Source organism: Cheilinus undulatus, linkage group 15, assembly GCF_018320785.1.
Source record: "Cheilinus undulatus linkage group 15, ASM1832078v1, whole genome shotgun sequence".
NCBI classification, from domain to species: domain Eukaryota; kingdom Metazoa; phylum Chordata; class Actinopteri; order Labriformes; family Labridae; genus Cheilinus; species Cheilinus undulatus.
The window spans coordinates 21,783,093-21,810,884 of NC_054879.1; the positions used below are offsets into that span (position 1 = coordinate 21,783,093).

Sequence of the window (27,792 nt, forward strand, 5' to 3'; positions counted from 1 at the left end):
CTCCACTGGAGGCAGCCTGATCTGGAATCATAAATATCAAACATTTTCTTTTTTTGTATCCAGATCAGAAAGACTACGACCGGATTGGGAGCAGTAAAATATTCATATTGACACCAATCACTTGCAAATTATTTGGACATATAATCAGCTTTGGTGAGCCTTAAATTAGGCTACATCTCCTAGATCAATGAGTGATAAATCAGGTCCAAAATTGTGGGCCTCTTACACTCAAAGACATTGCTGTTATAAAAACGCATATATATGAAAATGACTAGAACAGATGATTTCATTTCCAAACACGTTTTTAAGGGCGCTGGTTCAGCTCAGTTGGTAGAACAAGCACCCATATACAGATGCTCCAATCCTTGATGCACTGGTTTTAGGATCAGTTCCCAGCCCTGAGCTGTGGTGCATGTCTCTCCACATTCCTGTCTCTTTTTAGCCGTCCATCACAACAAAAGTAAAAAGCCAAAAAATACAATGTCTAAAAACATTCTTCTTACCCCTTCTTACCCCATTTATGTATTGTATTATGCATTTATCATTGCTGCAGATTTAAAATAAACCAGTGCATCACAAAGCTGGGTTTATTCTATACAGTCCACACTACAGTCCTGTTTCTTTTCTTTTTGTAAGGATTCATATTCTGATCAGTTTTGCTCTAGGGTTGAACAGAACACAACTAATGTATGTACTTTAAGTATGAAAAATGAAAATATCTGCCGTTTAAAGGCATTTTAAATAGTTTCCTTGTAATAATTATGAAAGTGAAAAATGATCTTCTTTCACTAAATCTCTACCTGATGCAGTTTAGATGCTACCTTATCCTAAAGCTTGTTCAAAACAAAGAAGTGTGTTAATTGTTGGCGAAAATCTTGGGTTTTTAATTCTTTTAATGCTGTCTGTGACTTTTGCTTCACTTATAAATGTTGGCAAAAAGCATAAAAAGTTATCATCATAAAACTTTTTTATTGTAGCCCCTCTTATGAAGGGAAATGTGACTGTCCTCAACCTTTTTAAGTCATTGCATACATTAACCAAACATGCAGTGTGTCCTAAAATTCATTTTCAACATCAACCTTTGCTCTTGAACTTGCAGAAACATGACTGATTACAGCTGATGATAGTTAGAAGATATATGTAAAAAAACAAGCCTACTAGTGTTATATTGTACTAATAACTGCTGTTTTTAAGCTGAAGGTCTGAGATGTACTCACTTATAAAAATGCATAAACGTGTGCACACAACAGCTGCCCAGCATCCCGTGTCTGTTTGGAGCATCAGCTCCAAAAATGAACGCTGCATAGTCACGATGCAGATGATCATGACCAGTAGGGGGCAGCATAAATGCAGAGAGACTGGGGCATTCAGACACCAGAAGATAATCCTTTATGTTTTATGTGGATGCACCTCAAAGCAGTTACATATCTGATTGCTCCGATTGATACAGTGGTGGTCTGGGTTTTAACCTGGACAGGACTGGTTGTGTAGTGGAAACGTATACTGGCGCATATTACCCATCAGCTGATGTGATTTGCTGTATTCTGCCAGTGAACAAAAGCATGGCTTCGTTTTTGTGGAAGACTATACACCCTTTGAGAAGTAGCTGCAATATATAAGTTATACCTTAAATATTAATGGAACTTACAGTCTCCAAAAAGAACCACATTCCCATCACTCTGAGTGAGGCTGGATGGACATATATAAAGCCTTTCCTCCTGTTTACCAACAGAATATAGCTGACAACATCAGCTGACAGGGTGGTCTTTAATGCTTGCTAATACATGTGTCTGCACAAAAGAAACCTCAGACCTCTGTCAGTCTGCAGTCTGGACTGTTTCAGTACCCTTTGAGATGCATCCACACAAAGCATTGAGGTTTCCCACATGCATGCCCAAATCAGATTTCTATCTCATCCAATGCATATTCTATCAAACCTTGCAAAGCAGATGGATACGCCTGTCTCCTTGTTTCTCACTGGGGAATCCATCTTGCAAAGCTCCCGTCTGAACCGTTTGGGCCCAGTTAGAAAGTGACAGGAAAAGTCAGGGACGAGGAGTTTATTCCTCGGTAGCTGTGCACGCGCACTTCCGTCGCGGCGACGACGCCACATGTTTTGTTGCTCTGATTGGCCCGTAAAGATGTGACAGACAGAATGTTCATCCAATCATCCTCTGAGTTTTTTTCAAAGGCTCTGCCTTCTCTCAAACACTGTATATCGAAGGTTTACCAGATGGATGTGTTTCACACATCCATCTGGCGTGTCAGGTTAGATTCTATCAGGGTCAGTGTGATTGTAAAGTGTAAACACATACTGAAGCGCAGTCAACTCGGTATCCAGTTATCCAAGCTTATAAACCCAATCTGCTCTCATCCACATGTGAACAATGCCTCATAGTGACTGCAGAGCGACAAACATATCTATCAGAATACTTGGGGCAGATCAGATGTGTTCATGATGCAGCTGGTTGTGCAAAAGTAAGGTTACAAAGTGAGAATATCTCAGGCCTTAGCTAAGTCAACAAAGACGTCTGAAAGCTAATGTCAACATAAAGTCTAGATGTGCCACTGCAAAATAATAAAACCTGCAATAAAATACGTTTTAAAAAGTAAAATCTAGTCCAGTATTCCTCTGTCTTCAACAATAGCCCCGATGATAAATGGATCATGTAGTTAACATCAGAAACTGATCAAACTCATTGATTTGCGTTGCTCTTATTGCTCCAGTTGCAGTTTCTCTTATTGCTCTTCTTGCTGCTTTAACAGAGAATCACTTCCCTTTATAGCACAGCTCTGTGGGTGAAGGCCATGCTTACAGATCCTTCATTGTCCTTCATGATCAAGTCAAAATGTCCTTCATCATCCAGGATTATTGCAGGCTGGGACCGCCAACATGGCCGCAACGGAATGGTTTGTTCCGTGTGGAGTAGATACGGTACGGCTGTGTTTCTAACTGCAGCTCTGACGCTCCATCACCTCGAGTGCTTTAGGTGAACAAACACATATCACACACACATCACACACATACACACACTCTAAACGCACACTATATAATGTTTGTGCAAAGAATATAAAAGACAAAAATCAGACTCCAGTCGGTCTGAATGATGAAGAGATGAACTACATTCAGCTACAACATCCTGTCATAGTGCAATATCTACAAACACACACACAGCCATGCACACACACTTCAACACACACTAACGCACACACAGTCAGGTCTTAGTGGCGATTCCGGCGCTGAGCTCCTCGTCCTTTCCCCTGCAGGATCTGATCCCATCTCTGCAAAAAGAACACAGAGAAACACAGTTAGGCTGACAGGCAATGGCCCAATTTATACCTCACATTAAAAACCATGTTGAGCATTAGGAAGGAAGGTTGCCTTCTTACTTTTTCTGAGCCAAACAGGGGGACAATATTAAATCAGGAGTTCTGCCATGCAGGTATGATGTGTGGATGCAGTGTACAAGTGAGAAATATGTATTTGACCTGAAGTTTAACTAAAACAATGTCAGTTTTATGTAAATAAAACTATTTTTATTATCCCATTTAAGACCTCTACACTGATTCTTTTTTTTTTTTTTTTTTTGCTGTTTTTTGGTGTCACTGATGCCACAAAAGTACACTGATATCGCTCTTACATTTGTTACTGTTGCCTTTTTGTGCATTTATTATGCAGTATGCTGTGTTCAGTCATGCTAACCTCTGAAGTCTTTTATAATCCAAGAGAGCAGACAGTGCTGCTGTGTCTCTCCTGGACCTTTTGTCTCAAAAAGCTTGTAAAACATGAATCCTGTGGTGCTCAGTCAAGCTCTAAACATCCTTTTCTTGAGGACAACATGGGATTCAAGAATATGTCTATTTAAAAGAGTTATGGGACTATAAAGATAAAAGAAAAAACTAATCGGAAATTAAAACTCACAAATTTTTACATATTAAACACAGTAAATAATACTGACTTAGGGTTTCTTTGCACAAACGTATTCACCCATCTTTTTGGGAATAAAGAAATAAAAAATAGTCATCCTGTGACAAAAGTCTTCAAAAATATTTAGATTTTTACAAAAAAAAGTCCTTGCTTTCTGACATTTTAATAATTATTTAAAGCAGTCCCTGTCTGCAGTGACCGTGAGGGACACGTCACAGCCTCTCTGTGTGTATTTATCTCCATTATAAGCAATTCAGGCTCTGTCCTTCACGTTCTAAGTCCGTGCACATGTGCTGTTCGGCAAAGTATGACACAGTGATGGAGACTGCTGGCGTTGTTGGATATGACAACGCCTGTCTCAGAGGCTGAACCCATGTTTGCTTCCAATTCCTGCTTATGGCAGTATTAACCTTATTTCAATGGATTCAGTGCCTTTGATACAGTAGGTAGCCTCTAGCTGATGTGTGTGAGATAGCTGTGATTGGATGACAGGTGTCATTTAATGGAAGTGATTAATGCATGATTGGCTACAGACTGCATCAGATGATCTGATGTAGGAGCAGTTAAAACTAGTGACATCAAGCTCTACAAAGATCTGAATCGTGGACTCTGTGAACTCTGTAATGCTTATACATTTATTAGCTTGTCTAGCCTTTAAAAGCATTTTTATGAAAAATGAGGGAGAAAAGCGGTTAAAGAGGCATAGCTAGGCTTTTTGCTTGTGCCTCTTTAACAGTTTTTCTCCCTCATGTTTTTATAGTCATGCTTTAATTGAAGAATGTTATACTCCATTTGGTAAATCGACCTTAGTGGGTGCAGACTGGAAATGAAAATTTCAAGACAGGGGTTTCACAGAAGTCATGTGACGACATGGCCAGAGGAAAATGACTGAGATGATGTATGGGCTGTTTAGACTGGTACTGAATGATGCACTTAACTCCAGTCAAACTTGCACTGAATTCATACAAACAGCAGCAGAAAACATAGTTCAGTATGAATCAGAATCAACTTTTAGAGCATGCACCTGTGCTACTGCAGGTGTGTTTACTCAGAAAATAACAGGAAAGGCCACTCTGGAACCATCAACATGTTATTTTTTTGTTTCTGCCAAGAAATCTGCGGTCTGTCTGTGAGTGTGAGCGTCTGAATTCACCTTGACCTTCCTGCCCAATTTCTCCTTCCACCTCTGAGCAATAGAGCCATCAATCAGCAGCAACCTGCAACCACAAACACAGAGGAAGGTTTATACTCCATCAACCACAGAGGAGGAGAAATTAAGTCTGTAAAGAGTCAGGGAAATAGGTAATAGCACTTAATCACAAGGTAAAAACACTATTTATCATGGCAACTGGTGAAGCTTCTCGTAAACTTAAGGAGGAGGTAATGAGATACAGAAGACAGAAGTTAGGATGGTCAAAGAGAAATTAAGACAGGTAAAGAGATTTAAACCAGTTGAACACATGTTTCTAACTTTAAACACTACCCCTGGATTTCCAGTGCCCACTCCCTCTTCAAACAGAGGTACTTGTGTAGTGGTGAAATCTGCTGCTGTAAAATGTGATGACCCTTCAAGTTCGTGAGTACTGGACTTTTCTACTACGGGAAATTCTTGAAATGCTTGTATGAAATAACGGTAAACTTCTTGAGCCAACATCTTCCGTCAGGTTTGATGTGCTGTGTGATGTGATGTTTGATGAGCTGAATGTGTATACGTTTGAATGGGCAGGTTTCCTGCAAATGCACTTTTAATCTGTTTTTATACTTGAACCCCTGAGAGCCCTGCACAAGAATTCCAATGTGTATGTACTTTTGTGTGTGCACGAATGGCAAATAAATTTCTTGAATCTTGAATCTTAAATCATGCCGATGATTTGCATGGCATTTCCCATAGCACTCAGTTTGGAGTGAGTCTCTGGAAAATGTCCAATTAATGGTCCATCTACAGTGCTGTGAAAAAATATCGTCTCCCTTCTTTATTATTGCATATTTGTCACATATTTGTAAATATTTTATTTGTGATAACTGCCAGTGAGTCTATCACATCACTGTGGAGGAATTTTGGCCCACTCTTCTTTGCAGAATTGTTTAAATTCAGCCACACTGGAGGGTTTTCTAGCATGAATGGCCTGTTTAAGGTAATGCCACAGCATCTCAATCAGATATAAGTTCAGACTTTGACTAGGCTACTCCAAAAACTTCATTTAGTTTTAGTCCATTCAGAGGTGGACTTGCTGGTGTTTGGGATCATTGTCCTGCTCCATAACCCAAGTGTGCCTGCGCTTGTTGAGTGTTAAATGTCCTTTGTTGGCAAACTTTTGAAGAGTGGATGGAACTGGTGAGGAGTGCAAGTTTCTCTTGCTCCTTCCAAAAGTTGCCAACTATGGCCTACTATTAGTTAAATATGTAGGGAAAAAGGCCCCAACATCCTCAGCCTCACAAACATTCTGTACATTGCCTTTGATGGTGATGTCATCAAAGCTTTCAAAATGTCCCATCCATACCCTTGTGGATCTTTAGATGTTGTTCTGGGTTCTTTTGGGACCTCCTGGATGAGCCGTCAATGTGCTCTTGGAGTCACTTTGGTTGGTCGACCACTCCTGAGAAGGTTCACTACCCATCACAGTTTTCTCCATTTGTGGATAATGGCTCTCAGCGTGGTTGGCCGGAGTCCCAAAGCCTAAGAAATGTCTGTGTAACCCTTTCCAGACGTCAGTGACTTTGTTTCTCATCTGTTCTTGAAAATATTGAGATGTCAGCATGATGCGTTGCTTTTTGAGATGTTTTAACCTACGTCACTTTGTCAGACAGGTTCTATGTAAGGGATTTCTGGGTTCAATGACTTTTCACATAAGGCCAGGTAGGTTTGGATGGCTTTTTCCCCTTAATAAATGAAATATTCTTTTTAAAACTGACTTTTGTCTGTACTCAAGTTACCTTTGTCTAATATTAAAATTATTTGATGAACTGAAACATTTCAGACAAATATGCAAAAAATAAGAATTATAGAAAGGGAACAGTACTTGTTCACAGCCCTGTAGCCCTAGCACATCTCCCTACCCTCAATTCAACAAGAATATGGACTCCCTCAACCCGCACGTGAACATGCAGAAATGGTGGTGGGCACAGTGGGAGGGGTAGGACTGTGTTGGGAGTGGGCCTTTAAAAGTCTTTCAGCTGTTATAGCTGCTGTAGAACATATGCCTCTGACCATAGTAATATGTGGAACAGTGACAACAGATTCTTATGGGATGTGATTTGAAAGTTCTGGTTCCTCAGAGTGTTTCTTACCGGGATGTCTCCTCATTCTCGTAGCCCATGATGAGGTACTCCTCCCCGGGGGACAGAGGAGGACACAGACAGGAGGAAGAGTAGTAGAGCGTCTGAGCCTCTTTGGGAATGTTGACCAGTGATGATTTCAGCACCTCCTTCACCTCCACCACCGCCGTGGGCTCCAGACCGCGGTTCCTGACCTCCCTGACCCTTGCTCTGATCACTGGAGGAGAGATTCATCAACAGAGAGAGACACTGGGGTTAAACATCCACTTAAAGCAACAAGGATCAGACACACGACAGGCTTTGTAAAGACCTAAAAAGTCATAAATCTGCAGATCTGGTCAACTTTTCACTCATGTGCTGCTATTTATTCTTCAAGACTTGTTTTTCGGGCTTTGTGCCTTTCTTCATAGAGGACAGGACAGCAAATGGTATCAGAAATCAAGGAGAGACAGGAGACTTGATACTAGTGGCCTGACTAAACCTTTTTGCTATATGTTTCAGAGATCCCATAAAGGGTCGCAGGGGGCTGGAGCCTATCCCAGCTATCATTAGGCGAGAAGCGGGGTACATCCTGGACAGGTTGCCAGTCAATCAAAGGGTTGACATATAGAGACAGACAACTAGGCATGCTCACACTCACAATCATGGGCAATTTGGAGTCACCAGTTAACCTAATGAGCATGTCTTTGATGGTGGGAGGAAGCTGGAGTACCCAGAGAGAATCCATGCATGCACAGAGAGAACATGCATTTTGTTATCAATTCATTAGCAATATAGCAGATTATTTTCTTTTCAAGGTCTCAAAAATGTCATATATGCACATATGCACCTTGAGGTAAAATCAGTTTTGAATGCAGTGTTGTAGTGGGCCTGCAGCAGTCAATACACTATTTTCATTCAGAGACTCATAGATAAATGGGCCGTCTTATAGACAGCTCCTGCATATTTAGTTTACCTAAATATCAGCTGTTTGTATTTGCACATCAACCACCAACCTCTGCAGCTTGACTTCAGGTAGTGAGGATCACATGCAGCCCCCCACTTCACTCCCTATGGCCCGCAAGTCACTTTCAAATTTAAGAGACTAGAACCAATGTGGCCCTCTTGGAAACCAAGGTCCCATCCCTGATCTAGGTGGTGCAAAAGTTTTCCTTAATGTGATGGCTATATCCATCCAGGATGCCCAACAAAAACAGGAAACTCAGACTGATTGCAGTTTAAAAGCATATTTGGATGTTCTTGCCCCCTAAAGCTCCCTGAATGTGGTTTTTATAATGAGCCTGCAGACTGCAGAGACAGAGGAGAGAATAATAAAAGGCCTGCGGTTAAATCATACAGACCACCTTGTTGTTCTCTCCATCGTGCCACCGTGCCTCACTAAATTAAATGTGAATATTTTCTAAGTGAGCTCTTGTTTTTATGATGACTGGAAAGAATCTGAAATCTTCTCCAAATGGATTCTGTGGCCAGCGGCATCAGCGAGCTCAAGAAGTCCTCATGGAAATCTCTGCTGGATTGGCCAAATCATGCCTGTGTGCAGAAATCATCTGGAAAAGCCTTTTTAGCATTAGCGTGTCTGATTTAATCTAAGTAAGCTAAACGCCTCCGAACCAGAATCTTTCCACAGCAGAAAGAGCTCAGAGAGAAAGAATCTGCTGCTGAGTGGAGTGATATTAAAAAGATTCTCATTGAGCAGCACAGTAAAGCCTCCAAACAAGTCAAATAAGGAGCATTTAGATGTGTTCAGGAGATCTGCAGTGATGTTATCTCACGTGTACATGCAGACTGATGGTTCTTAACAGGATCAGAACTAAAAAAAAACACTTGATTCAGCTCTCCAAGGACTTTAGACCGAATTGCCAGGGGGGGATGGAGGGGATTTCCCCCCTTCTGGTTCTGAACCACCCCCCCATGATAAATTTTCATCCCCGGGGGGGATACGTTTCATCCCTGCCTGTGCTCCGACTGAATGCTGGGCCATGGGCACTGTTACGCACCGCTGGTGCACCAACATTTTCCCATTGCAGCGCAGTGGCATGGGCATAGTTTGCACGTAAAATTATACATAGTAACTTATTACAGCTGTCCCCGCTTGGTACAGCTTGCCTCTTGTAAGCCCAATGAGTAGCTGACAGACATGTCAATCAATCAGCACTTACAGCCTCATCCAATCCCCATTTCCCGACTCTACTCTCACGAGCCAGTGACAGCCCAGTTTACTGACTCAAACTTACAGGTAGTTTGTTTACAAAGTTAGCTAAAACAGCAGCATGTCCAAATGACCAAAATTTTCTACATGCGAGCACAAAAAGGACATTACTAAAGCAGGAAGGACTTCTGAAGCGAAGAGAGACGTTTCTCAGATTTATTTTTACAGTGAATGTTTGTGGGAATCCTGATGGCTCAAACCCTGCAGCTGCAGGTGCTAACTAGTGATCGGGCAGGTGCTGCTATCAAACACGTCATGATCACGGACTGATAGACCATCAATCTCTTCCAAAATTCAGCGAGAAGAAACATCACCAGATCAGTAGCAAGATCATGCCCTGTTCTAAAGAGCGCAAATTTTCACCTTTTAGGCTGATTCAGAAATCACCATCAGTTTAATTGGGCTGGAGAGACTAACGGACTTCCTACGAGCTGTACAGAGGACTAAGTGGCTCAAAATACTGAAAAGATGCTCCGTGAGGGCGTGTAAGCTGGCTGAGTAAACATCTAAATTAAACATATAAAATTAAGCTTCAAAATCATGAAAAATGAGGCAGTAAAGTCAGCTCCAGGATGGTGTGGGGGAGTATGTTGAATGAGCTGAAGCCTCGCCCACTCAGGAGAAATAAGATCCTCTCAGATTTAAAAAAAATGTTACAATCTGAATGGAGGAAAACACTCAGGCAATAAGCCTGCCTCTTGACTTTTTGTCGACCTTAGAAGAAGAGACAAAGTCATTTTTCTGGCTAAAATCTCTGTTATGACGTTTTAAATGATCCATAGGCCACTGTAGCTGATAGATTTGGCAATAAAGTCTCTGAATATTTTAGCAGTTTAAGAAAATGTCATAAATCTGATAGAAGGCTCTGTTGGCAACTTTCTTAAGAACAAATTTAAGAAACAAAGGAGGAAGACATTGGTGAATGAGGCCCAGTGTAGATTATGTGTAATCACGACATCCTAAAAGCAGGGTACAGCCATGAATGGAATGAATGAGAATGCAGCAAAGTTGGTACTTTAGTCCTGCAGACCTCCTAGTGTTCTCTATCCAGATAAAGGGAGACCAGAGTCTAGAGGAGTCTAGTTTAATGTGAGCCTCTGTACCTAGCTCCTGTTTGAGTACCAGTTTCCTTTCCTCCATTCTTCTTCCTTATTTAATCCACATTTAAAAAGCCAAACTGATACCAAACGAAGAGCAACTAGCTCTACTGAGCTGAGTCAAATGATCTGGATCTCTAAAAAGAGACACATTTCCCACCACAATGAGAGACTGGACGGACAAAAGCTGAGGAGACACCGGTAAGACCAGAGTTTAATGAGCTAAACCAGGACAGACATGGACTGGACCAAACAGGACCATTTAGTGGAAACAGACCATACAGGAGTGCTGGTGACATCGCTGGTCCAGGCTTTAAATGGAGGATTTTTATTTCTTGCCTGCTGCTGTTATTTATTTATTTTTTCTTTTATTTGAGTTTTTTTTTTTTAGTTTTTTAATGCTTGGTATAGTCATAAACAGCCTTAAACATGACCTTTTGGTAGAGCTTCTCTGTGCTGAAATCAGTTCTCTGCTGTGTGACATCATCTGCAAAGAACCATTCATCCATTTTCTCCTCAGTATATCAGGATACATGCCTATAATTAGGGATGCATGATATTCGATTTCTGCCGTTATATGCCGATATTTTAATACTCATTTTGGCCGATACGATATTTAATTACATTTTTTTTCCACTGTAAAAAAACACCAATTCCATTCTGTACTACAATTTCTTTTTTAATACTGGTAGTCTATTTTTTAAAGAAACAGACAAAACAGTAGATTTTTATCAGAAATGAAGTATGTATTGTTTTTTTCAAATACAGCCATACACTAATGAAAAACTTACAGTAATGTCTTTGGGTTACATGTGCATTACATGCTACACGTATTTTTAAAAGCACAGCCAAAATCATCTTTGAGGTCAATAAAAAGCAGCAAAATGAGCTGCTGACACTGAGCTCCACAGTGCAAAAAAGGAAGAGCCTATACATTTAGATTGATTCCCCTTGTTACTCAGACAGTTTGCAGGATGGCTCCCTGACGTACTCCTGACAAAGTGCTTTAAATAACAACAACAAAAAAGACAGATTCTTAAATGCAAAAAATCTAGCTATAGTTCATCCCTACCTATAATCACTGATCCTGAGGAGACTCACCGTAGTTGAAGTTGTTCCTCAGGTAGGTTCTCAGGGCCATTTTGACGTTCTTACATCTGCAGCGATCTACGGATAAAAAACAAACCAATGATAACGGTCTGAAGAAGGACAGGGAGAGACTTAGGTCAAGATACCATCATTTCATAGTCACACCATTTTATATCAGTATGAAAGAGAGAGAACAGTTTGATGTTTGCAAGCTGATATGAACCCTAATTTAGGGCAGCGGGACTGGCAGTGTCCATCTCCTTCACCAAGCTGACACTGTCATGTTTTTCTCACTGAGCATCTTTGGCATAAAAACAACCTTGGCTTCAGCTGTTTTTGCTGCTGCTGTCACAGCACTCTCTGAGGAAGAGGAAGAAAACCTCTGTTTTCAAAAACACCTGTCTTAGACAGCTGATGTCAACCGTCTACCTCTACTCCTGGCAAAGAGAGCAAGAGGAGTATTTCCCAGAAAATATTCCCCCTAACTCTCAGTCAGTTAAAGATCAAATGTCTGGTATAAAGAGCCTAAGGTGTAGCAGACAGGTGAGCAGACAGGTTACCTCCATTAGGTCCTCTGCAGTGAAGGTTGTTGGAGTCCATCGGAAAGTCTGGACTGGATTCTGTCAGAGGATCAGACCCAGAAGAAATCATCTCTTTAGAACTGCTTTATGGGTTGTTTGAATTCATTTAAACTAACACAAGCCACTTCAGGTTGAGAGAAGGTCAAAGGTCAGTCTCACCTGGGTTACACCTGGCTGGATCTTGGTAGTATGGATCTACAGAGAGTGAGAGGACAGTGTTGGTAAATGGACTTGAGCTTGTATAGTGCTCTTCTAGTCATCAGACTACTCAGAGCACTTGTACATCTCAAGTCCTACCTACCCATTCACAACCTTTCATGCCTTTTACTCGGCATTCACACTCTGATGACAGAGGTTGCCATGGAGAGTTGGCCATCAGTATTAGCTAATCCATTCAATCGCATCCATACCCATTTACACGCCACCAGTGAAGCAGTGGGAGCAAACTGGGGTCAAGTGGCTTGCCCAAGAACAAATCGACATGTGACTGCAGGAGTTTGGGATTGAACCCATGACCTTCCGATTGCAGGACAACCAACTTATCATGGTTACTCATGTTTAAGTTCGGTTCAGTAATAAAAAGCAAAGATGTGAATTCTCCTGTAAATTTATGTCTGAATACGGTCGTGGGAGGATGGATCCTTTTGACTTCCACTGTTCCTGCAGAGCTACACAAGGCTCATTCTTGTGGCTTTGGTCCAGTTTGTCCACGTTATCAGAAGGAGTTAAAGGAGGACGATTTGGAAATGCATTTTATCAAGATACTACACCTTCAACCTTCTGTGAATACATCTGTCGTAAGCTTGAAATATTGTTGATAAACAATGGAACATTGCATGATGCGCACAGTAAATCTGACTGGACTCAGGATACAAAATTAATTACATTAGATGAACTTCAGTGTTTTCCCATTTCATCCAATCAGCAACTCCTTTAAGGTTTTTGGCAAATTGATAATAACAGTGTCATTAAGAAGTACAAAGGTACACAAATTCAAACTGAACGGTGCAGACAAATATGCAGAAAATACCCAACATTTTTACAGAACTGCTTTCAAAATAACTCATTATTTTCCAAAAAAAATTGAAATTTTTCAGTTTTTGAAAATAAAAGGTACCTCTGCAAAGTGCAATACTGGCACTACTGTAAACTAAAAGGCTTTTGCAGGCCTGCAATAATGGCAGCCTTTGCTGCGGTTATGTAATTGCACAGTCAGACATCAGGATTGGGGTTAATTGTGCAGCATGACTTTGAGCCTGAAATTTTTAAAATTAACATGTATTAAGTTTTACATTTGTTTCTCTTACAGTACCAAAAATGCACCAAAGCGTGACCTTAAAACCAAGGTACATACCAAACTGGACAGTTTCTGTGCTGTTATATCCCAGGATCAATGTTTTTAACAAAGATGGTGTTTTTAGCAGTGTTAAATGATAAAAGAGATAACAGACTGCACCAGAAAGTCACTTCTTTTTTTTTAATTATAACTTGCAATGGTGATGTTTGACTTTGTTTTTTGAAAATCAACACTTTTTGCTCCCGAAGGTCAAAAACTTTGATTGGCCCTAAATGGATCAATCAGGCCAACTTTGGCTGCTTTAGGTCTTGGTTCTACCTAGAAGCCAGACTTTTGAGCAAAAACTTACAGCCTGTCGTCTAACTGAAAACCAGTGGAACAGGCCGAGCACTCCACCCTGACTGAACCTCAGCAAATCAACAAATCACAGTGAGGGAAAATCCCCAGACCCTGCTGGGCCAAGCCGGGCCGGGCTGCTTGTAGATCCGTGGGTGTACGGATATGGAGGTCAGGGGGATTGAGATGGTCCAGGGCCGGCCTAAAGAAGCAGAGGACAGTAAGGGTTTTATGGAGTGTAAAGTGAGTGGGCCGCCTGTATCAAGGAGCTCTTTGAGAAAGTCAGTGGGAGTGAAGTCGGAGGGGAAATGAGTCACGCTATCTGTCGGAGAGGGAGCAGAAACAAACTGCTGAGAGTCCAAACATGAGAAAAGACACCTTGAGAGCTCTGCCAATGGGGGAAACAGCTTCTTCATGGTTTATAAGAGAAGTGAGGAGCAGGAGCAGCCTTCATACTGACACTCAAAACAGTGGAAAATACAGGGAAGAAGTTGTTGATATCTGACATAAATACATCACAGCCTCAGTGCTTCCACCTGTTGGCTCTCTATGAGCTTATACTTTAATGTTCCTATCAATAGACATATCTGGAGTAGATGCCACAGCAGTTTTTCATGCAACATGGTGTTAGAAAAACAGCAGAAACAAGAGTCCAGCTGTCTTTAGCTTAAAAAAGCTGCATCATTACTATAAATAAAACAATAGCATTAATTCAAAGGATGAATGCAAAGATACCTGGTCCCTCTGCCTTGACGATGGCTTCAGGTGAGATGCAGACTCCACGGTCATACAGCGGCAGCTCGCTGCAGGCAAGGCTGTCAGGCCAGCTATGGTTATAACGTTTCATCACTGGCTCACAGCCGTGCTTGGCTCGCTCGCAAACTGCCTTACAGGGTTTGATTGGCTCGTGCTGGAAGTCGATGGTGCAAATAGGAGCGTACATTGCACAGAGGAAGAAGAGCAGGTCTGGACTGCAGCCGGTACCTGGAAGCACACAGACGATGGGTATCACTGTGACTGATCAGAGAATCCTCATTGCAAACATCATCATCATCACCATCACTTTCCTCATTATCACCATCATCACCATTTTCTTTTGAATCACTGTCATCATCATCATCACCATCATTTTCATCATCATTGCTTTCATCATAATCACCATCATCACCATTTTCACTATTATCACTGCCATCATCAACATCACCATCACTATCATCATCACCATCACTTTCATCATCATCATCATCATCACCATTTTCACTATTATCACTGCCATCATTATCATCACCATCATCACCACCATCATCATCATCACCATTTTCATCATCACATCACTTTCATCATTATCACCATCATTACAATTTTCACTATTATCACCGCCATCAACATCATCATTAACATCATAATCACCATCACTTTCATCATTATCATCATCATCACTATCACCATTTTCACTATTATCACTGCCATCAACATCATCATTAACATCATAATCACCATCACTTTCACCATTATCATCATCATCATCATTATCACCATTTTCACTATTATCACTGCCATCATCACCATCATTAACATTATCATCACCATCACTTTCAGCATTATCACCACCATCACCATTTTCACTATTATCACCGCCATCATCACCATCATTAACATCATTATCACCATCTCTTTCATCATTATCACCCATTATTACTTTCATCAACAACCATTATCATCACCATCTTCATCACCACCATCACCACCACCACCATCATCATCATCACCACATCAACATCATGACCAACATCATCACCACCACTATCACTTACATCAACACCATCAAAATCATCACTATCAACATCACTTATATTAACATCACCACCATTATCACTTACATCAACACCATGAACATCATCACAATGAACATCACTTATATTAACATCACCACCATTATCACTTACATCAACACCACGAACATCATCACTATCAACATCACTTATATTAACATCACCACCATCAACACTATCATTATTACACCATCATCACATTCATCACCATCATCATTATCACCACCACAATAACAATCATCATCATCATCATCACCACCACCACTATCACTTTCATCACCACCATCACTATTACCACCAATATCACTTTCATCAACACTATCATCATTATCACCATCTCCATCGCAGCCATTGCCATCACCACCATCATCATCATCACCACCATCAACATCACCGCATCATCATCTTCACGGCCATCCTAATCATCATCACCATTAACACTATCATCATCACCACTTTAACATCGCTTTCATCAACACCATCATCATCATCACTACCAATGACACGATTATCATCACCATTGTTATCATCATCAACACCCTCCTCTTCATCATCATCATAATTGACTTCATCATCACTGTCATCATAAACCATCATTATCATTAATATTTTCAGCACCATCATCATCGACACCATCATCATCTTCCCGACTATCTGCATCAGCATCCTATCATCAGCATCAACATAATCCTCACCACCAGCATCATCCCCTTCGTCTTCATCAAGACATCATCAGTTTCACCATAACCATTTCTGTCATCATGAAATAATCAAAAGTGATTAAAGAATCATCGCCACATCAACACTTTCATCATAATCCCTCACCACATCACCATCATCATCACCACTATCATCATCACCAGTATTGTCATGATCATTGACATCAATCAATCTTTGCATATAAACCACCAATTTTAAACCGAAGTTCATTCAACACACTTTACAAAAGGGGCAGTTCTGGACCACACCCTCTGTTAATATAAGAATAAAGTCTATACCCTATTATAATAGACCAGTGTAAATCATCAACATAGTAACAAAGTCTATACCCTATTATAATAAACTAGTGTAAATCATCCAAAAAATAAAAAAGACTATACCCTATTATAATTGACCAGTGTAAATTATCCAAAAAATAAAAAAGACTATACCCTATTATAATAGACCAGTGTTAATCATCCAAATAATAATAAAGACTATACCCTATTATAATAGACCAGTGTTAATCATCCTAATAATAATAAAGACTATACCCTATTATAATAGACCAGTGTTAATCATCAACATAATAACAAGACTAGGTTAAAACCTATATGGCTAACCGCAACTATCTGGGATTCCTGTTGAAATGCCTGACTGGCAGAGTGATTTTGTCATTATTGTTATTTTTTGTGAGCTAAATTTATTGTGGCTACTTAAATGTAAAGCTTCATGCTGTCCTCTCTCTCTGTCTCTCCTCTTAATAAAGCTCTTCTCTGTGTACATATGAAACTCTACAGAGAAATGTGTCATACTTCACTGATAGAGACAGACAGTGAGACAATGGAGATTAATTGTTTAATTATTATTTCATTAATAATAAAGACTATACCCTATTAGACCAGTGTTAGTTATTTGAATAATAATAAAGACTGCACCCTTTAAAAATAAAAACCAGCTTTAATCACCTTGAGGACAGCCTTAGTAGACTGGTGACAAAGACCTTGCTCACCATTATCAACAACTTATAGCTTCTAAGGTTGTCTATTATTTTTAAGGTAAATTCTTTTCTCTTCCTGTGTTTTTAAAACGATTCAATTTCAGTTATTTTAATGATCGATAGTGTCAAAAGTTTTTAAAAAAAGTATACAAAAGATCCCCAGAGGAAAAATAATGAGCGTGGGGAATGGTGATGAAGATACTAAGACAGGGAGCAAATGCCCTCATATTGATCAGTATCAGGATCAGGGACAGACAGAAGCGTTAAATATCTGGAGCTTAGGCTAAATTCATGGGCATGCTTCCAAAAAGATGTACTGATCAGGCAGGCAATTAAATGCACTACTTTCAAGCAGTTTTGTATACGAATTAGTTTAAACTGCCAACTAATGCATTAATCATTTGGGTGAAAAAAGTTAAAAAGTCATTTGAGGCCAACATAATTTTTTGGAATCTAACATCCTAATAATTTTAAAATCCTGATCTAACAAGTTGAAGGTCAATAATTTTTACCACTTCCTCCAAAAGAAGGGTTGCAACCATCTAATTTATTTTTCATTTTTAAGTTAAAACAGCAGTAACATACTTTTTCACCAACCTGAAAGATCAGCTTCTGGGAGAATATTTGAGGTTCATGTCCTGTAAACCACCCCCTCGCGCCGCCTATGGTCAGGACACATGTTATAGACATCAGGTCAGCATGTCAAAGATGGAAGATGCCAGAAGAAATCTGGCATGTCAGTCGTGTCGAATCGTGGCTAAGGAATGGATTCAGTGTTGATTATGTCACAGTTCAAGAGCCTTTGTTTCCGACTTTAACAACGGGCTGCCACAACGCAATCAGGCAAAAATCAGACTAAATTCATGTAGTGTTATGTGGCCTCAAGACTAATGTGGAGGAGAGGGATGAGTCCAACAAAAATGGAAGGAACATTCATGCGCATTGTCTAAAATGTATTAAGCTATTTACAAATTTCACGGCATTATAACAAAATTGCAGTTTAGACAGAGTGGAGGACTTTGTCCGCAAGTTTTGATGACTGCAAACAATACATTTCTAACTAATGAAGCTCAGCATAAGTTCAAGTAGGAAGACTGTTTCAATTCCATTCATCCTTTTATTCATTAGTAATCACTCACTAACCTGTCCCCCTTTTCCCACTCTAATCAGCTGGTATGGGCATCCACTCACTTAAGCTTCAAGACAATCCCTTTCAGCCACAACCTCTCTAAATCCAATCATCCTGTATCTTTAAGTCTGTTCTCTGATCTCGGTCCTCCACGGTCAGTCCGTTTCATTGCAACAGCTGCAACCCCCTCCACCCCAGCCACCTCAATTAATTCTCATCAGTGTCCAGGTAAAGCTCCTCTGTGCTTCTTGCATCCCTTTACTGCTACTTCCAAGCATCTCATCAGTGTCTGGGTCAAGTCTTTTCCTCATCTTATCCTAGTTCTTCTATTAACACCACCAGTGTCTAGACTCCAAAGGGGGGTCTCCTATCCTGCTGTGGGCCTCACTACCCCTCCAAGTTCAGAAAGACACGATGAAGTCCATTCGCCAAAGACATTTTACAATTTCAAACATTGGCAAACATTTCCAAACTTGTCTAGGACTTCTGTTTTTGTTGCTGTGGTGACAGAAAGGTATGGATGTGGTCTGGTTTTTACTAGAATCTTACTGAGGTTTAAAAATGTAGTATGACTAAGTATCATGGGTAATTACTTTGAAACAAGAGCCAACTATGTCTCAGTATAGTTGATTGTCTCTCTAATGGAATGTTGAGGGTTTGAACCCCCTCCCAGTCCTGCAGCCACATGTGGATGTGTCCCACTGCTGCATCACAAGCATGAGACGGCAATCAGATGTGTATGAACGGGATGAGTTAATACTGAAGGCAGCTGTAAGATGTGTGAATGTGGAGTGAAAGTGTAAGGCTCAGTCCCATTTTTAACCTTTAACCCTACGAGTGCCCCTGTATTTGATGGAACTACAGGATCATTATTGTGTCAGTCTTTATTTCATGGCGAGCACAACCCAGACAGACTCCACCCTCCAGGACTCACACAGGATAAAACCAGAGGTTTCAGCCACAGTTAAAAGTGAACAGATCAGAGTTTTTCCTTCAGAGACAGGCTGAGGTTTGGCTGTAAACTTTCATAATAAAGTCATAGAAATACTCTGAACTTGTGACCTGAAGCTGCTTCCTGGTTTCTGGCCTGCTGCTCTTTCATTAGGACATTTTTCTGGTTAAAGCTCTTTGCCGCTGCATTTTCTCTGCCCGCTACTCAGACCTCAGCAGAGCTGCGAGTTCAGCCCAAACCCAAATGTATTTATTAAATACAGACATGTTTGCATCATGAAATATCATGGAAGGTGATGGAGTTATACATGTCCTTTCAGTTTGATTATTTCTTTAAACAGTAGCACTAAAAAATACATGATCCTTTAAGTATTATTTTATGATTTCAAAATTCTATTAAAAAACGTATCCCAAAGCACTTAAGAGAAAACACAGTGAGCACTGAATATCACCTACATCATGTTTAATCTCTTACTTCAATGCTCATTTTTATTCTCCCTTTAAACCTCATTCACCAAACTATTCAGATTTTTCTTTATTTTTTTCCCAAAGTGTCTCATAATGACCTCTGTCTAAGTCATGGCCTGTTCTTAAATTGTCAATTGTTCTCTCTGTGTCTCTGTGTCATATTCCTGTAATTTTCCCTAATTATCATAGAGACATGCCCCTTTAATGCCCATATAAGGGCATGAGACTGCAGAGCAGTGTGCAAACACAGAAGGCACACAGGAGTGAGAAGTAAGGAACCATCAGTAATATCTAAACTAAAATAAAAAAAATTCACACTAGACTCAGTAGTATCAGATATACTTCTATAGATTACTCAGAGCTTCTCCTAATCAAACTTAAAAAAAGACAACTTAATTAGATATTTATTTATCACCAGTGGTGGATAACAAACATACATACTATATCAATCAGATAATACCACTGGGTTGTTTTCACACCTGATAGTCCGTAACAAGGTCCGTACCAAGGTCCGTGTTTTTGTTACATTGTATACATTTGGTTGGGTCTGTTTGGGTTTCACACTGTCATTATTGCAACCGGACTATCAGACTTTACATGACGAACCTACGTGATAATGTCATCAACAACAGGGTTTGCATGTCTCTGTAGTTTAAATTGATTGGTCATTTGGCCGGCAGGCGTCTGACGTCAACACATTGAATAACGTGAATCTTTTTTTTCTTTTTTTTTAAGATTTATTTTTGGGCTTTTTCATGCCTTTATTTGACAGAGGAAGGACAGTGGATAGATTCTGAAACAGGGAAGAGAGTGGGGAGAGACATGCGGTAAAGGGCCACGGCCGGATTTCCTTCCTTGGACAACCTCCATTCAACATAATAACGGACTCTTCTACTCCTCGCGTAACGTAAAGTAGCTACCGTTAGCCCAACCTGTCCAGGCTGCTGTTTAATTTCAGTAGCGTGAGATTGTTGTGGGCTCTTCCGCAGCTCATTTTGTTATGGTGATGGATTTCCTTTGCCGGTAGTCATGTCGTAACTTCCGGACTTTGGTACGAAGGTCCGAACCATTCAAAATAATGCTTTCACACTGGGCATGAACCGGACCGCGGTTCCATTTGGTCCGGACCGAGACCACCTCTTTTGTTTGGATCAAGGTCCAGCTGTTTGGTCCGGACCACAGTCCAGGGGAGGTTTCACACCTTACATTTTGTTTCGGACCAAACGGAAAAGTCTGAAAGTCCGGACCAAACGACATAGGTGTGAAAGCCCCCTCAGACAGCACTGTTATCAGAAATTATGTATATTGTACCAGGATAAGAAAAGAATTAATTCAGGCTGAATTAACCATCATGTGCTGTTTGAGTCAAATTGACCGGTTTTAGATATTTACGACAAGAAAAATGTATTTATACAGAAATATCCTTCCCATATCTCATCTTTATCTCAAGCAGACAATGCAGATCACATTTGTGATCAGTGTTTTCCAGAACACATTTACAAACTACACATTTACCTTTCCATGCTTTTGTGTGATAACGTTCTAGTTTGCATACTCTGTTATTCTTTTTTACCTTCCTCAGCTCCACCTTCTTTTAAACCTCAATAATCCAACCCCAGCTGCACACAAGAGTCCAAAAGTTATCAGACAAGGGTTGAAAAAACAGTTAAATGGGAGGATTTAAATACCCTCGTTTAATTTATGTGACATCCTAGAATGCCTTGCGAGTGGCTTGCAGCATTAACCAGGAGGGCCATTATTAACAGCTTTTCTCCCTCATCCTGTTAAATTTATCCATATATTCTCTACAAAGCTTAATCCATTTGGGGTCACAACGTGCTGCGAGCCATTCCCAGCCGTCATGGGCGAGAGGCGGGGTCACACTCTGGGCTGGCTACCAGCCAATCATAGGGCTGACAGACACACAACCAGCCACACTCACACTCAAGGTTCTTGCACACCAGACATGGTTTTTCTTGTGAAAATGTAAAAGTATTTTTTTTAACATGCAGCAGATTAATGCAAGCTTTCACACCAGCAATGTGATTTCGCTGTGTGAGATGGCAGCTATTATTTTTGCAGAAAATGGTTAATTTTTCAAGATTTTCACTCCCAATGAGCACACATCTGACCAACTTATTATTGTCTAAAAGAAGAGTTTCAAGACCAACAGAAGAGCAAAACCTTCCTCACTTCATAACACTGCATGGTGCTGAGTGATTTTATGTCCATGTGAACATAAATGTGCTACAGTCCATATCTGGAGCTGTTTCCAATGAATCAGGACTTTACTCCAGTAATCCATCAGACATACAGCTGATCACGTATCAATCAGCTCTGCAAATTACTCCTCTGGACAGTCCCAACCATGTGAGCCTCATTATAATCATAATTACTATTTTATTATTGAATGACTGAAAAGTCACTCCCTCCCCTCAGCCAACTCTGTCAGAAAGGAAGCAGCACTGACCATGACACAGAGAAGTAAAAAAGCTCTGAGCTGCTTGTCTGTGAGATAAAAACATCATTTATCTTCAGCTCTGAGGACTCTCAGTTTACCAGATGCTTTAAAACACACTGCAGACTTTCAAATACGTGTAACATAGGTTCAGTAATTCTGAATTAATTTAGATGTTTCAGCGCAAAAACTCAACACACATTTAACCCAGTGGATGTTTGTAATGTTGACTCTGAGAGCAAGACCTGGAGATAAAAGAGGAAGCAGACTTTACACTATAAAAAATGTTCCTGGTTAAGATACAGAAGGTGTACAGAACGTGCTCCGCTGCTTTATTAGCTCCACTTATCAAAAACACACAGCGGTAGTGATGTTAAATATCAGAGGCATTTAGGAGTCAAGACCACCAGTTTCGCTGAACTACAGCTCCTCGGGGTGATTTAACTACTGGATGATTTGGAGAAGTTGTCCTGAAACTAAGGAGCAGTTCTTCCCTGGCCTAGTTCGTTCGGACAGATGTGAACATGACAGTCAAACTCTGGAAATAAGATGACAGGGCTGAGACTGCCTAAAAGAGGTGATCTCTGCTGGAGTGGTTAGCTGTTTGTTGGAGCAACCAGAATAAATCACTGGTTGTCTCATAGTGTCGTCAGCAGCAGCAGGTGCAGTAGTGATGGTGTATAGCTACTGGGGGATTTTGATTACATCTGACAACAAAATAATAACCATCATCTGTTACACAGTAGGGTCTTATAGCAGTGAGCTACCAGTCCTCAGCGTCTGTTCTCAGGACATGTAAACATGGACTGGTCCAACAATTGGTTTAGTTCCCAGATTTTGATCCAGCTGGTTGAACCAGAACCTCCACCTGCTCTCTACTCTGACATCCTGTCAGATCTTCTGATAATAAGGTTTAGCATTAAGCTCTGTCAGGAAGACTATAAATTCCACACTGGTTTAATATTTAATCTCCACACTATTTCATGCACTCCCTCACTCCTGCTCTCTCATAGTCACGTCATAAACAGCTGTTCACATCACCTGGTCACACCTATCCAATAGCGCTGCATGGTCCTGTGGCTCCCTTAGCGTGGATGCTGATAAAGCACCAGTTTTATCAGAACTAGGCAACATTTCCTTCACTTTTCAAAGACAACAAAAGTCGTGTACCGACATGTCTATAGTCGCCATGGTTCGCGTTATTCCTCGGTAGCTGCGCACACATACCTCGGTCGCGGCTATGTCACATGTTTTGTTGCTCTGATTGGCCCGTAAAGATGTGACAGACAGAACATTCATCCAATCACACTCCGAGTGTTTTTCAAATCCTCTACCCTTTCCCAAACGCTTAGTATTGAAGGTTTTCCAGATGGATGTGTGAAACAAATACATCTGGCATGTTAGGTTAGGTCCTCACAGGATCAGCAATCATCAGCCAACACCTCCACCACCAGTGTCTGGACTCTGAGCAGGGATGGATCTGGCTATGATCAGGTTAGAGACCATTCAATCATGCTATGTCCTTGTGAAGTTCAGTATCACCTATGTAAAAAAATGAAAGATTGTTCTTCAAATTCAACACTAGTCTACTCTGACTGAAATAACAGTTGTTATGCTACAAAGAGTCAGTGCGTTATCTGGTGACTTTTAGACACTTGGCTGTAGGAACAACAGATGATGAAACCAGCATGAGTACTCACAATAATACTGTTTATTAATTATTACATCACAGTAAGCTGATCAGATACATCTCTGATTTAAACTAAAGGAGTTAACATTCACTAAGACCACTGAACACCAGTTAACATGGTCACACATTAATCTGTAACACCGGCAGAGACTTGTAAGCCCTTCTTTTCCATGCACTTCTATATTTCTGTGAGTTTCTTTGATAAATCTGCTTATCCAGACGCTGAGGAGACATCTGACTTCTCTGCTCCACAACTCATTTAGTCTGCAGGTTGACCAGCTAACTTGTGCAGTGGTAAGATCAGGGTGTGATGCAGTGATCTTAGGACAGCCTGCTGATGGTGTGAATTTTGGTTTTAATTATGATATTTCATTATGATATTTCCGTGTGAGCACAAAATGAAAGGAGGGACAATACAAGACATCTTTCAATGGTCTGATTCAGACCAAAGCAAATGAGCTGCAGGTGTGAAAGTGTTTTGTATCCCGTCAGTTTATACACAGATTTTAACACTGGATTTATATTTTTATCTGGCAGGACTTAGTCCAAACTTTGAGGATCTTACTACGACTGTTTGCGTGGAGGATGACCAACCGGCAGCAGCAGACAAGTCAACAGGTTTTAAGCTGACAGTGGAAGGAACTGCAGTCTGGTTTAATTTGCATACTGACGTCCTTATTGTCTGCTGCTTCAATGAGCCCAGCACTACGGCACACACAGTGATCCTCACTGACACAGACTAGACAGCCTGAAGCTGTTATTCAGACCTACCAATCACATAGTTTTAAAAAGAGTGGCTGCTGCTGATGAAGCTGTGATCAAACTGTTAAAACTGAACTTTACTCCACAGCACACTGAAGTGATCTCCCTGTTTTAGAAGAAGGAGGAGGAGGAGGAGTAGCAGAAGATTAGAGACGATCAGCTGTGGGGGTTTTGGACTTGATTTAGGGCTGTTTTACTCTCCATGTTCCCACTGATTTAAAGCTGGACAGATACAAATCTTCCTGTTCCAGCAGCAGTGCATTTCATTTTAAAAGCACTGTAACTCTGACCAATCTTTAAAAATAAGAGAGCTCTATCACTGCCTGCTGCTGCAGGAGCCAAGTTTTCCCTTCTTAAGTAAACTTAATCAGGATGAACGTTTCCACAAAAATGTTTCCATGCTCTCTGAGTGAACCGATGGTTGCAGTGTCAGACAGAACCTGCTCTACTCCAACAAGACGACAAGAGAGGAGGAGGAGGAAGAGAAGCTGCAGTCATAATCTATAAAAGGCTGCGGGGTCAAGCCATTTCAACGCAAGCTTTAGTTCATTTTTGCAGCTGTTTATTCACATTGTTAAAATAACTTTTTGCTCCCTCAGTAGGATTGTGTTTTGTGGGGTCGTTTTTAGGCACATATTCATTAATCTCTGTGTCATTGGTCTGGGCGAGCTGTACAGCATTGTAAAATTGTTTCTCTATATGCTGATAAAAGAGGAAAATGAGGACCAAAAAATAATTTCAATCTTGAGTTCATCCATATTACGACAGAAAATGCAAAACTCCAAGTTTTTCCTCTGGATTTCTTTGTTTCTTCAGTTCCTCTCTTTGGTTTCATTTTCAGCTCTGACTAAATTCGGCTAAATTCATTTTGTTTTTGAGCCATAAAGAAAGGGAGCATCAGCAGCTGGACGACAGCCAGGTACTGCTGTTTTCTGAGCAGATGGCCCGACCTATGGCTCCTTTCCTCCAGGTCAGTCTCACACATGCATAAGGAGAACATGCAAATTCTGCATAGAAGGACCCTGTCTGACCAGAAACCAGGAACCTTCCTGTCTAACCTGTGGTGCTCCAGCCTTCATACTCGTTCATTCTGTTATTATTCTGTCTGTTATTCCTGCACATTCTCTCAAAGCTTATGGAGACGGACAGCAATCATCAAACATATCTGTGACACAGAGACACACAGGTAAAACAGCTGGAGGAGGACAGATGGAAGAGCTTAACATTATAATAATGCATCAGCTGTTCTTACTATATACAAAGACTCGTCTCACATTTGACTAAAAACATCCTGATGATCCCCGAGACTTTTGGGAAAGTATCCTGTTGACTCACCAGAGGAAGTCCCGTTCCATCTGGAGTAACCATGAACCATGAATTCTGCTGTCTACCAGAAAATCCCGAAGGAGAATGTCCGGCCATCAGTTCATGACCTCAAGCTGAAGCACTCTTGGGTTATGCAGCAGGACAATGATCCCAAACACACCAGCAAGTCCACCTCTGAATGGACTAAAAAACTAAATGAAGGCTCATGCTGGAAAACTCCTAAGTGGCCTAATTTAAACAATTCTGCAAAGAAGAGTGGGGCAAAATTCCTCCATAGAAATGCTGAAGACTCATTGACAGAAAAACACCGAGGATGAAACAACCAGTTATTAGGTTTAGGGAGCAATGACTTTTTCACATTGGCCAGGTAGGTTTTAATGTCTTTTTCCCTTAATAAATGAAATCATCATTTAAAAACTTACAATCTCTGTCTAAAATTAATTTATATTAAAATTAATGAGTTAACATTTAAGTGTGACATGTATGCACAAAAACTAGAAATCAGGGTAAAAGACTTTTTCACAGACATGTATGTTCTGGATGCTCCAAATAACATGTCCCCAAGATCTCTGTGAGCACAGACGCCCAATAAAACCAAAACATGCCTAGATTTTCCCTTTTTTTGAAAAAAAAAAAAAAAAAAAAAAAATCCTTGCAAGGTCCTGTTTTTCCATTTTAGCTTTACCTCAGTGACATATCTTCAATATAATATCATTTTCTAATAACTGTTTGAATTAAAGCAAATATTTTAAAATATTTCAAATAAAAAACAAATGCTTACAGAAGCCTCGATAACTGATGATACGTTTCTGTCCCAAACAACCAAATGTTACCAGCAAGTTTAGAAGTTTTGGGCCACTTTTTCTACTAAAATGTCTGTCAATCCTTCTACTTACATGATCAAACTACTTTTCCTAAATTGGACAGCCAACATCCTCATGGTTACAGAAATGTGTTCTGTGTTAAACTTTTTCTTAAATTTATGGCAAAAAAAATAGAAAGGAATACACGATTTTAAAAAGTGTCCTTACATCCAAAATCAGCCCACAGGAAACTGAAATAATAAAACCTCACTTCAAAATAAAACAGGTAAAACGAACTACAAATAAAACCGAGTATATGAATGAGAGCTGAAGTTTTAAAGAGTTTAATTGAAAATCAAAATAACTGGCAGACTTTAATGCTGACTACCTCCTGCGGGAACTCTGTGGTTTTAGTTCAATAAAAGTTTAAAGAGCTCATCAGTCCGTTTATTAGTTAATTAAGTAATTCATTAACGCTTTGATTAAGTAGCTAATGAGCTTAACTCACCCAGCAGACCCTCGAACTGCTCGATGGCCAGCACCGCGTTGTCCTGCGTGCTGTGGTGGAGGTGGTTCGGCATCTTGGTCATGTTCCACGGCATGGAGCGGCACAGCGGGATCCGAACGGACTCACAGGACGCGGCATGGACCGCGAGGGGACCCAGAGCGAGGGACGAGGCCAGGAGAGACACGAGGAGGCCCGGGGAGAGCATGACGGAAGAGCGGGGGAGTCACCGAGGAGGCACAGAGGAGCTAGATCCGCACCGGGACGCGTCTGTGCGGCGGAATGGTACCTCCGTGCTGTTCGGTCAGCAGACAGCTGGAGGAGGAGGAAGGAGGAGCTGCTTTCTTATTCACACT

The 27,792-nt window shown here is 40.6% G+C and overlaps 1 protein-coding gene across 1 annotated transcript; it reads right to left on the reverse strand.

Annotated features, from left to right (window-relative positions):
• Positions 1 to 949: 949 nt before the first annotated feature.
• Positions 950 to 27,792, reverse strand: frzb (frizzled related protein). The gene is made up of 8 exons (XM_041806796.1): positions 27,440 to 27,792; positions 14,549 to 14,797; positions 12,340 to 12,375; positions 12,160 to 12,219; positions 11,612 to 11,677; positions 7,217 to 7,421; positions 5,082 to 5,145; positions 950 to 3,282 (listed from the first exon to the last, which is right to left on the reverse strand). The coding sequence occupies exons 1-8, from the start codon at positions 27,642 to 27,644 to the stop codon at positions 3,223 to 3,225; spliced, it is 945 nt and encodes a 314-aa protein (XP_041662730.1). The 5' UTR covers positions 27,645 to 27,792; the 3' UTR covers positions 950 to 3,222.